Source organism: Bos indicus, chromosome 27 (genome assembly GCF_029378745.1).
Source record: "Bos indicus isolate NIAB-ARS_2022 breed Sahiwal x Tharparkar chromosome 27, NIAB-ARS_B.indTharparkar_mat_pri_1.0, whole genome shotgun sequence".
NCBI lineage: Eukaryota > Metazoa > Chordata > Mammalia > Artiodactyla > Bovidae > Bos > Bos indicus.
Window position 1 is genome coordinate 19,544,069 of NC_091786.1, and position 12,763 is coordinate 19,556,831.

At 39.9% G+C, this 12,763-nt stretch overlaps 1 protein-coding gene across 6 annotated transcripts in view; it reads left to right on the top strand.

Moving 5' to 3' along the window:
• The window catches only part of MTUS1 (microtubule associated scaffold protein 1), a 187,219-nt gene that overhangs the window by 55,603 nt on the left and 118,853 nt on the right, over positions 1 to 12,763 (top strand). For 5 of the 6 annotated variants that reach the window (XM_070781593.1, XM_070781596.1, XM_070781595.1 and 2 more), the window contains exon 2: positions 7,399 to 9,640. In XM_070781593.1, the coding sequence (XP_070637694.1) occupies positions 7,547 to 9,640 (2,094 nt within the window). In that variant the 5' untranslated portion in view covers positions 7,399 to 7,546. Of the gene's footprint in view, positions 1 to 1,858; positions 1,984 to 7,398; positions 9,641 to 12,763 lie in introns of those variants that run through there. The other variant, XM_070781592.1, reaches the window with a different exon arrangement.

The window sequence follows — 12,763 nt, forward strand, 5'->3', positions numbered from 1 at the left end:
CGAGTTCCTGTATTGATCCGATTGACTCGGTGGGCAGTCTTTGCTCAGCGCACTCTGCTACATCCCTGCTACTCCAAGGATGGTCCATGGCCCAGAAGTTTCAGCATCACTAGGGAAATGAATAGAAAATGCAGACTCTCAGGCCCCACCAGTGATCTACTGACTCAGTCTGCTTTTTTTTTTACAAGCAGCCCAGTTGATTTGTATCTCTTTTCTAAATTATTGAAAGTTCAGTTTTGTTGTGGAACTTCTACTGTTTTCATTTTTTTTTAAAACTTTTTATTTTGTACTTGAGTATAGCTGATCAACAAAGAATGTTGTGAGAGCTGCAGGTGGTCAGTCCTGTGAAGGGACTCACTCACACAAGTGCACGTATTCATTCTCCCCAAGAGCTTCCCAGGCAGTGGCAGAGAATTTGCCAGTGATGCGGGAGAAACCAGAGAAGCTGATTTGATCCCTGGATGGGGAAGATCCCCTGGAGGAGGAAATGGCAACCCACTCCAGTATTCTTGCCTGGAGAATCCCATGAACAGAGGAGCCTGGTGGGCTGTAATCCATAGGGTCATAGAGTCAAACACGACTGAGTGTGCGCATGCACACACTTTCTCCCACAAACTCCCCTCTCATCCAGGCAGCCACATAACATTGAGCAGAGTTCCCTGTAATACACAGTAGGTCCTTGTTGGTTATCCATTTTAAATGTAACAGTGTGTATGTGTCTGTCCCAAACTCCCTAACTAACCCTTCCCCCTATGCGTCCTCCCTGGCAACCATAAGTTCATTAAGTCTGTAAGTCCCTGTTTTGTAAGTAAGTTCATTTGTATCTTTCACATATAAGGGATGTCATCCGATATTTCTCCTTCTCTGTCTGACTTACTTCACTCAGTATAATACTCTCTAGGTTCATCCATGTTGCTGCAAATGGCATTATTTCATTATTTTTAATCGTAGCTTTCATTTTTAAATTTACTAAACCAACTCTAGATTCCTTCTGGAGAAGGAAGAAAAGCCATTCCTTTAAATGGCTTCACTGAAAACTGTTATGCTCTTACAAAACCAGCAAGTAGTAGGTATGTTGGTACTTGATTCCTAGATATAAAGATGTTCTTTACTAAACTCAGGGCTTGAATGCATGTGTCTTTTTTTCTTTTTTTTTTTTTTTACCGTAAGTTGAACATTAGATAATACTTTGGGTTTTAAAGCTCAGAGAACTGAACTACAGTTGTAATTAGTGAGTTCTTAAAAAGTTGACTGACATAATTTTATGATTTAAAGCTGTAAATTATAGCCATATTTGTATTAAACAACTGGTATGCTGTGTTAACATAAATAAGTAGTAAAGTTCTTTATGGCTGCAAAGCAATGTGACTTGTGGAAACATAGTATTTCATAATTATATGGGATTCAAGTTTAGCTATATTAAGTTCAAACCATTGGATTCGACATTGCAGGGTCATTGGAAAATGTAGAAGATACCTACCGATGTGTTAGCCTCTTCTGGGTTTATAGTTCAGTTGACAAAGAAAACATATAACTATTGTGTAATCTCAGAGTAAACTGCCATTAGAACTAATTTGGTCCAGCCTTGTAGTTTATTTCTTAGAAGTGGTTTCATCATTTGTAAAATGAGGAAATTTGAATTGAATCTCTAAAATGTCCTCCAGTATTAATGATAATGAATTCAACTATATGATAATGAATTTTTATCTTTGGGGAACTAATAGCCATTCTTCTTAAGCTAAGATTTAGAGAGCAACCTTATTTTTTTTCTAAAGATGCTGAAATAGCTCACATCTTGTACCAGTGGTGCTTTTCATTGAACGTTTCTTTTACGACCTATCAATATTTGACCTTACAGATAATTATAGAAATTGCCCTGTGTTGCGATTCATGGGGTCGCAAAGAGTCGGACACGATTGAGCGACTGAACTGAACTGAATCTTTTTTTCAAGAGGAGCTCCCCTATCATATTCCTAAATCTTAGTAAGTAGAGAATTTGTTCTCTCTCATCCAAATTGTTCTCGGAAAAAGATCTCCCTATTTTCCCAGATGGCTCTCTTAGAAAGGAGAGCAAAGTTAATCATTCTACTTTGTTCTGATAGATAATGCTACTGAAAGACAGCTTGAGAAATTAACCGTTTGGGTGAGAATGATTTAGTCCAACCTTTTCTCTCTCTGTTTTTTTAAGCATCTTTAATTTTGCTTTAGTTAAAAAAGAAAAAAAAGTTCCCAAGGTAGTAACTTTAAAGGCTTTACAAATCACCTTGTAATCATGGAAATATAAAGACATTTCTTCATGTGTCAGGTGAGATTAAGGCAAAGAACATGAGACTAGGTCAGAGACTGAGTTCTATGTGATAGAAATTTAGGTACTATTTTTTTTTTTAAGATTTATTTTTGTTTGTTTTATTTTTGGCTGTGCTGGGTCTTCATCGCTATGCACAGGCTTTCTCTAGATGGAGCGAGTGGGGCTACTCTCTTGCTGCAGAGCACAAGCTCTAGGGTGTGCAGGCTTCCTCTGTTGTGGCTCCCGGACTCTAGGGCTTGGGCTCTGGGGTTGTGGTGCCGGGGCTTAGCTGCTGCCTCGAGGCATGTAGGGTCTTCCCAGACCAGGGATTGAACCTGTGTCCCCTGCATTGACAGGCGATTCTTTAACCACTGGACCATCAGTGAAGTCCTATTCTTTTTTAAGTTGAAGTATAATTGTTTTCCAATGTTGTGTTTCTGCTGTATGTCAAAGTGAATGAGATACAAGTATGAGTATATCCCCTCCCTCTTGAGCCTCTCTCCTGCACCTGCACCCCATCCCACCCCTCTAGGTCATCACAGAGCTGGGCTCCCTGTGCTCTGCAGCAGCTTCCCACCAGCTGTCTGTTTCACACATGGTAGTGGGTATATGTCAGTGCTTCTCTTAAGGCAGGAAGGGAGTGAAACTGGCCATAATACAAGGCTAACCTTTTTTTTTTTTTTTTTTTTTTTTTACAAAATTCCTGAGGGAAGGCTGGTCAACTTTATCCTGCCCAGGGCTCTATCTCCGTAGTGATGATGTCTTGAAGCTATTTTTTTCTTCAGTGAATGTTGAGGTTAATCTTCCAACTAACCCTGAAGCTGATAAGCTTACTGCAGAATTCGTGTGGTATTCACATCTCTGTACCTCTAATTCTTTACTCTTATCTGCTCTTATCTATTCTTATCTAAAAGTAGGAAAAATGAAGTGAAGTAAAGTCGCTCAGTGACTCTTTGTGACCCCATGGACTGTAGCCTACCAGGCTCCTCTGTCCATGGAGTGGGTTGCCATTTTCTTATCCAGGGGATCTTCCCATCCCAGGGATTGAACCCAGGTCTCCTGCATTATAGGCAGGTGCTTTTACCATCTGAGCCACCAGGGAAGTCTAAAGTAGGAAAGACTTCAGTAAATTGATTTCTTACCAAAATTTTCCTAAAGTATTTCTTCTGAATCCATTTCTTTGTGGCTTCTTTTTTAGGGAGGTGGGGTGGGTTGTTTTTTTTTCCCTCACTGCATGCCTTCCGGGATCTTAGCTCCTCGACCAGGAAGTGAACCCAGAGCCATAACAGTCCTAACCACTGTACGGCCAGGGAACTCCCTGTGGTATTTATTTATTTATTTTTTTTTGATAGCTTTGTTCACTGAGTTGGAGTTGTTTTTTTTTTTTGTATCTGTGAATTCAAAAAATCATAAACCCAAGTGTGCTGAACAGTCATGTGAGAATTGATGGGTTCTTTATTTTCCTATTAGTCTTTGCAATCTACTGACTTATAAATCTAAAAAATTTAATCTTACTTTTAGTGGAATTTCACAACTGTTAGAAATATTTTTGTATTCCAGTAACACGGGAAAATTTTTGGGAGACAATGCTGAGCAAGATGCACAAGCTTTAAAAGAAAACTCAGGTTACATATGCATATTAATATGTATGTTATTAATAATCTGCCTTTTTTTTTTAATGATTTGACAGACTATATCAAGAGCCTTAAAAAGTCACATCCTTTGACTCAGTGATGCTGTTTTTTTCAGGAAGTTTTTCCAAAGGAAGCAATAACAGGTAGTCAAAGATGGCAAAAATATTTCAGTTCAGTTCAGTCGCTCAGTTGTGTCTGGCTCTTTGCAACCCCATGGACCGCAGCACCCCCAGCCTCCCTGTCCATCACCAACTCCCGATGTTTACTCAAATTCACGTCCATTGAGTCGTGATGCCATCCAAACTCATGTCCATTGAGATGGTGATGCCTTCCAACCATCTCATCCTCTGTCATCCGCTTCTCCTCCTGCCTTCAATCTTTCCTAGCATCAGGGTCTTTTCTAATGAGTCAGTTCTTCCCATCAGGTAGCCAAAGTATTGGAGTTTCAGCTTCAGCATTAGTCCTTCCAATGAATATTCAGGACTGATTTCCTTTAGGATTGACTGGTTGGATCTCCTTGCAGTCCAAGGGACCCTCGAGAGTCTTCTCCAACACCACAGTTCAAAACATCAATTCTTTGGCTCTCGGCTTTCTTTATGGTTCAACTCTCACATCCATACATGATACTGGAAAAACCATAGCTTTGATTAGATGGATCTTTGTTGGCAAAGTAATATCTCTGCTTTTTAATAAGCTATCTAGGTTGCTCATAGCTTTCCTTCCAAGGAGCAAGGGTCTTTTAATTTCATGGCTGCAGTCATCATCTGCAGTGATTTTGGAGCCCCCCCAAAATAAAGTCTGTCACTGTTTCCACTGTTTCCCATCAATTCATGGCAAACAGATGGGGAAACAGTGACAAACAGTGGAAACAGCAAAAATATTTAGTCCAGTGTTATTTATAAGTAAATAATATTTAATAATAAAACTAGAAACAACCTAAGCAGAGAATGACGTGTAACTCATGTTGTCAATTAGGGCTTCGCTGGTGGCTCAGTGGTAGAGAATCCGCCTGCCAATGCAGGAGATGTAGGTTCAGTCCCTGGATCTGGAAGATCCCCTGGAGAAAGAAGTGGCTACCCAAGCCAGAATTCTCGCCTAGGAAATCCCATGGAAAGAGAAGCCTGGTGGGGCTACAGTCCATGGGGTCGGACACGACTTAGTGACTAAACAACAAAGTGGTGTAAATTATCCTCTGTACATTTTTTTTTGAAATAATTTGAGATGTTTTGACATACAAACCATTTTCTTTATTCTTTTGCGATTTTTAAATCATATTTTATATACTTTGGAGGAGGGAGCTCAGGAAGTGAAAGCTCCATCAGTTGACTTTAGTGAATCTGTTTATACAGACAAATAACTTCTATGATTTGTGTTCAATTCTTCTGTTTCTAGCACTCCCAACTGCTTATACCAGGGTTTCTTAAATGAGTATTGGCCTTCATGGAAGCATAAAGGTGTAGCATATTTAGTGCTTTGTGAAATCACCACCTCCCCCCCTCCACACACAAAGCTAAAATATGAATACACGGACTTCCCTTTTCATTTAGCTTGAACCTGTTTTATACTTGAGAATTAAAAATGTTAATTTGTGTTTCATAAAATCTTTTATTAAGGTGCTGCCCCCAAATTTATTATTTCAGTAATTTATTTTCTAACTAAGGAATTACAGTGGGGAAAAAAAGATATTTACATTTTCTATTAGTATAGAAAATTTTATTTTCTATAGAATTCTATTTCTATTTCTGTTAGTATATGAGTTATATAGCACTTATTTTGAGATCAGAGTCTCTTGGTTGCATGTGTTGGTATGCATGCACATGAGTGCTATTGAGATAAACACTGAGGCCTTTCTTCGTGCCCCCAGTAAAGGCTGGTTTCAGCATTCATGGCAGGAAACACAGAGCCCTGTTAGTGGAGATACTGATCGTTTCAGTTCTTCCCTTGTTCCTATTGTCCTGGTTGTATTTAGGTCACTGAAGTATGTTTGAATACAGAGGAAAGATTGAAAGTTAGAAAAATGAGATCTACTCTTAATTTACAATTTTCTAGGTTACAGAATGTCATTGTTTTCCCTGATGGATATTTTATTTCTTCAGAACAGCACCATGATACCCAATTGACAGTACCTACCAAGATGAGCAAGTCAGTTCAAACAAATGTCTATCTGTGTGACTTATTTGCAGTCTTAGCTTAAATATTTGGGCCTTTCTTAAGCACTTCAGTTTAACCAAAAGCATAATAAGGTTTTAGTTATTTACAAAATCCTTGAATTTGAAAGCTTTCATGGGTTGTTTTTAATGTTTTTTTTTTTTTTTAAAGTGTACAATTGAATTGTTTTAGGGTATGTACAGCCCTTTGCGGCCATCACCACAGTCTTAACGTTTGTAGTTCATTACTTTGAAAAAGAAACACGCTCCAGTTAGCAGCCACTCCTCATTCTTTTCCCTCTTGCCCCTTCTTAGCCCTAGAGAACCACCCATCTGCTTTCTATAGATTTGCCTATTCTGGACATGTCATGGAAATAGTGTCACATCATATGTAGTCTTTTGTTACTGGCTTCTTATACTTTGTAATTTTTGCTTATACTCTTCTTTTATTTATAATATTTGAAGTCTTAACGTTGATTCCATGTTGTAGCACGTACCAATCAATACTCCTTTCTCTTGCTGAAAAATATTTCATTGCATGGATATATAACATTTTGTTATCTGTTTACCAGTTAGTAGACCTGTGGCTTGCTTTCACTTTTGGGCTATTGTGAATAATGTTTCTATTACAAATCATGTACTATTGTGTATAAATTTTTGGACACAAGTTTTTCTTTTTCGTAGATATGTCAGAGTAGATTTGCTGTGTCACACAGTAACTCAGTTTAACATTTTTTGGTACTTCCAATAGAATACCACTTTAACTATGAAGAATCAATGGCTTTTGTTTTCAATTTTGAAGTGCAGTATGTTTGAGATTCACACTGAAAGCAGGGAAAAGAGAAATGCTGGTGCCCTGAGTCTTCATCGATATTCAGCCTTTTTTTGCTGTGCCTGCCTAGTCTATCTGGTAATCACCCTCCAAGGAGACAGTAGGGGGCCCTTCCGAAAGTGAAAAGGGCATTCTTTATAATTATGTTGGGACAATAAGCATAAATTGGGACCATCCTAGGCAAATTAGAACCAGTGGTCAACTCTGTCAACCAAAAAGAAAGAAAAGCTATTGTCAGATTTGGGCGTCCTTCTCTACTGCAGTGAGTTAGGGAGGGGACAGTTTTAACAGCATCTTGCCTCTGTCTTCCGTTTTGCCCATTTCCTCAAATGAAAAAGTGTGTTTGAAAAGAGGTTGAGTCTGTAGCTAATATCTTAATTACCTATGTCCTTAGTTGCAGGTTTTAAATGTAAAAATAAGGCAATTGAAATTAATCAAATAATGACTTGTTGATTTTTCTAATGTTCACTTGAATGTGAAACTTTTTGTTTCTTCCAGGAAACAACAAACCATTTCAACTGCAAAGCATCTTAGACTGAGAAACTTTCAACTGTGCTGAAAAACCGAAGACAAATTTTCCTTCCCTCTCATTTGAAAGGAGTTAAAAAAGAAATAAAACGGCGGAGGTTTAAAGTTAATACTCAGGATGAATGATGATAATTCAGATGGCAAGACAGAAGATGAACTGCAGTCCTTATTTATCTGTGATAAAAATGGAAACACATATGGATGCAAACAAAAATCACCACCTACCCAAAACGCTTCAACCAATAATGTGAGTTGGCATTGTGCCAACCCAGATGGCATGGTGGTTGATTATGAAACTGGCTCTGATGTGGACATTGGCAAAAATATTTCTTTAAACCCTCAGTGTGTTGAAGTACACGATCACCAAAAGTCCTCAAGTAACTTCATCAGTAAGGAGGCACTGGAGGCGCACACGGATTCCACGTGTCCATCTTTTGCACATGTTGTAAATACAGTGGAACCCAAACATTTGCATAGCAGTTGTCATTCCCTAGGATCGTTGAACCAGAGTGTTGAGACATCTCTAACTTTTGTATGGAAAACTAACAGTGATGATTTGAACTGTACAGACAATCCTACTGCCTTGCTGCTCAACCAGACTTTTGACATAAAAGTGGATAACGTTAACGGTACATTCGTAACACATGATACCACTGGAAAAAGTCAGTCTTTGCCTACCACTGCAAGCCTGCAGCCAAACAACACGAGAAGCATAAATACATCTTTATCCTGTTCCATTCTTCCATCTTCCCATTCTGATAAGATACATGTGAGAGAAACAAGTTGTGATCGAGAGAGCTTTGAAAATTCTCAAGCTGCGGCATCACAGGCCCAGGACACAACTTACACAGTATTTTCTGACATGGTGATGCAAATTGATGTTGTTGTTCCAGATACTGAAAATCAGTGTCACTGTTCTTCAGAAAAGGTTGCCAGTGAGTACCCAGATGGAGCACAGCAAAGACGAGGCACAGAAAAGGAGATACAAGCTCTAACACAAGTTTCTGATGGCATGGATGTTCCCAGTGGGTCTGTATTACAAGAGTTCTTTTGTCCATCTAAAGATGAACCAAATAGGGAGACACATTCACAGAGCTCACATGGGCAAAAGGAAATGGGCCAAAATGTAAGAGAAACAGTGTCCAATTGTCTTATAGATGATGAATGCCCTTTACTGGTGCCAGCTGTTAATAAAAGCAAAACCCAAGTGCTGGGCCCAAAACACCAAGTCACTGGGACTAAAGACACACCAACTGCCCCCAATGAAAAGCATTTGGGAACCCAAAATCTTACCATAGAACTGATACCGAATAGCCCGCCAGGACAAAAGGAAGCGTCAGTACTTGAGCTGACTTGGAATGCAGATGATATGGTCATCAGTACAGATAACAGAATTTGCATGTCCACGCCAGTCCTTGAACCTATAAATACAACTTTTTCTGTCTCACCTGTTGAAGGCGTGGAGAAATGTAGCAAAGTGCCGACGAGTAATCGAGAGCTCCGATGTTTACCAAATTTGAAGGCGGCACCAATGATTGTGTCAAAACTTAACCTAGGAAAATCAACCACCAAAGCAAATAGCCCCCTAGGCAGCAAAGTTAGAAAAACCAAAATTATAAGTTACCCAAGACCAAACTTCAAGAACGTTAAAGCAAAAGTTATATCCAGACCCATGTTGCAGCCCAAGGACCCTGCTCTATCAAAAGCTGCACCCAGACCTCAGTTAACTGGTGCCTCATCTCCCTCATCAGTGTCTTCCTCAAGACAGTCAACAGGTTTAAGCAAAACAGCAACATATGACTTGAATGCAGACCCCAAAGCAGAAATTCCAATTAACAAGACGCATAAGCAGCAATTTAATAAACTCATTACGAGCCAGGCTGTGCATGTTACAACTCATTCTAAAAATGCTTCACACAAGAAGCATCCAAGAACAACATCTGCCATGAAATCAAATCAGGAAGATGTTGACAAAGCAAGTTCTTCCAATCCAGCATGTGAGACTGGGTCCGTGGCTGCAGTTTTTCAGATCAAAGATGAGCTCCCTGTGAAAATGGAAAGCACAGAAGGCTTGGAAGTGCCCTCTACTTCCCACATCGATAGGATTAGCCCTGAAAAGAAGGGTGAAGAAGGAAATGGGACACCAGTGGCAAAACAGGAGCTAAAAAAGGAAATCCTGAGCGAGACCTCTGACTTTGGTTCTCTGTTTTTGGTAAGTGAAATTTCTTCCTGCTTCAGAAGTGGTGGTGGAAACAGCGGGATGGATTAGCAATTGGTTCCCCTTTAATAGTGAATAAAATTGCTGAACTCTGTGTGCAGATTTGCTTTCAGGTATTGCAGTATTATTCATTAATTTTTAGTACATTTTAGGGTGTTCATTGGTTATATGCATATTTTAAAAAAATCTCAATTTCAGTATTTTATTTTGAGCATCAATATTCCTTTTAATAGTAAGCTGAAAGGACAAGTTACTTTAATGTTTTCGTGTAATTAGTTGTTTGAAGTTAGATATCTGGTTGGATTTTATATTTATTAAAAAAAAAAACCATTTTTTATGAACTTTGAACTGTATCAGACCACAGTTGAACAATGTCTCAGCAGTGCTGGTAAACAGAGTTAATATGAAAATAGCTCCTGGGCTGCTCTGAGGAAGCACTCTGGGCAGTGGAGCCCCCTCTGGTGAACAGGAGGATTCGGGATGCTGCCTCTGATCAGCTAATGTGACTTCGGCCAAGTAGTATTTTGAGACACAGGGATGAAAGGATTGGGCTAGTAGCTGTCTGAGATCTCTTGCTGTCCTAACACATTGGTCCCTGATACTAAAGGAAAACCCACTGTATTTCGTATGGTGAAAAGGCAATATGTTTTTACAGCACTTGGCAGATACTTGGGTGTTCGATTTAAACAGGAATCCATATGCAGTTCAAAGATTATTTTTCATTAAGCATGTGTATTTATTTTAAACTTTTAATTTTATATTTGAGTATAGGTGGTTAACAATATTGTGATAGTTTCAGGTGGACAGCAAAGGGATTCAGCCGTAGACATTAAACATGTATGTAATTTTTGCCCAGAGCATGAAGAAACTGGCTTTCGGAGTTGTAGAAGCATTTCAGAGGCTAGTCTTGGACTCTGTGTGTTTGTCCTTGGTCCTGTTTTTGGCAGTGGGCACTGGCATGCGTTTTCAGCCCACGTAGGGCTTTTCTTGGGCTTCTGTCTTGTGGGTCAAGAGTGGACGTGGGTGCCGGGTGCCAGGGAAGGAAGGCAGCTGTGAGTCATCTGTGTGAAGGACTCCCGTCTGAAGGAATGATACATGTATGGCTTGAAGTGTTGAAAGGCTGTTGTAAGTGTTTTCAGGGCTTCCCTACTGGCTCAGATGGAAAGAATCCGCATGCCAACACAGGAGACCATGGGTTTGATCCCTGGGTTGGGAAGATGCCCTGGAGGAGGGCATAGCAACCCACTCCAGCATTCTTGCCTGGAGAATCCCATGGACAGAGAAGCCTGGTGTGCTGCAGTCCATGGGGTCACAAAGAACCGGACATGACTAAGCAACTAACAATTTCACTTTTCATGGTACATCAGGAATTCTTAGGTTCTGCTAGAGATAGTCTTGAGCTAGGTCAGCTTAGAGATGCTTTAGCTTTTGTAATAAATCTTTTTAGAAAGAATGGCACACCACAGTGATCCCTGAACTACTGAGATTGTCCATTATTCCAAAACCCAGGTGTTTATTTTTTTAACTTCTTTTGAAGTCAAACTTAGGAAACTCATTGTATCCAATTTTTAATTTGATACTTTGCTAAATTAAATAATACACTGTTGTAATGCTAAGAAAAAGTCTTAGTTTGCTATTTCTAGATACATATACATGAAAACAATAGAATTATTCCTCCTTGATTTATGGGAGACTTTTTAATTGTGCATTGATCACCAACTGCCTCCCAAATCCTAGCATAAAGTTTCTTTAAATAACATTTGCTTTGACTATAAATTGGTGGTGTAATTTTGAAATGAAAAGCTTTTCTGATCCGTGCATCATGTAAGTCAGCATTTTGTTTCCCACGGGCAGAAGGAAATCCTATTTTTCAGCGTGATGATGTCGTATAGAAATAAGGTGATAGAATCATCTGGATCCCAGTGTATCTTGGAGAAGAAGCACTTTTCATCTTAGAAATTTTGCAGTAGAATTTCCATATTTTTAGCACTGACATGTTTACTTACTGACAAATACTACAAACTCATTTCTCCCCCCATGGTAATGTTTTATGCGCAGTTCTCTCCAATATCCCTATTCACTGCTTACACATTTCTGTGTGTCACAGGGCAGGATCTGGCCAAACGGCCACTGGCCACAGGCTTTGTACTTACTATAGAGAGCTGAATGAATCAGCCTTTGCCTCATGTTGTAGGCAGACCCCTGTGTTTCTTGGTCACTTCGGCAGTACCTAAAGATTCTGGATCTGCCCTGGGTCCATGCTGAGACAGTGCTGGAGGGATATGCATTTTCTCTGTGCTCTGTTGGTCCTGAGCAGAATTAGTCCTTGAGTTTACGGAATCCTTAGGTTGCCTACAGCTTCACAGCTGTTTGAGTTGAGTGAGTGTCATTCTCTCAGTCATGTCTGACTCTGTGACCCCAAGGACTGTAGCCCACCAGGCTCCTCTGTCCATGGGATTCTCCAGGCAAGAATACTGGAGTGGATTGTCATTCCCTTCTCCAGGAGATCTTCCCGACCCAGGGATCGGTCCCTGGACTCTTGCATTGCAGACGTGTTCTTTACTATCTCAGCCACAAGGGAGGCTGCTGCTGCTGCCACTGCTAAGTTGCTTCAGTCGTGTCCGACTCTGTGCGACCGCAGAGATGGCAGCCCACCAGGCTCCCCCGTCCCTGGGATTCTCCAGGCAAGAACACTGGAGTGGGTTGCCATTTCCTTCTCCATAGCAAGGGAAGCTAGTCAGGGCTTATCTGAAACTTCATAAAAGTTCTATGTCAGAAGGAACTTGATTTTAATTTGATGCATTTGAGTGTAGCTATGCATTACAGAGCTTTTGTATTGGTGATAGTGTGTTTGATGAAAGGAATGGGGAATTATCTAAAAGCAAGGAAACACATATTTCTTCAGTGACTGTGCGAAACCCTCTGCTCTAGGCTCTTACGTATATTATGCCATTTAATTTTCCAGAATGTTCAGGTGCTTTATACATTATCATTTACTCTTTCCAGTAACAACAGGCAAGTTCTTGCTACAGTTTAAGGATTCATAGAGGTCACTTAAAACACAGAGACAGCCGGTAAGTTGTAAAAGCTGAGATTCAAACTCAGGTCTCCTGATCT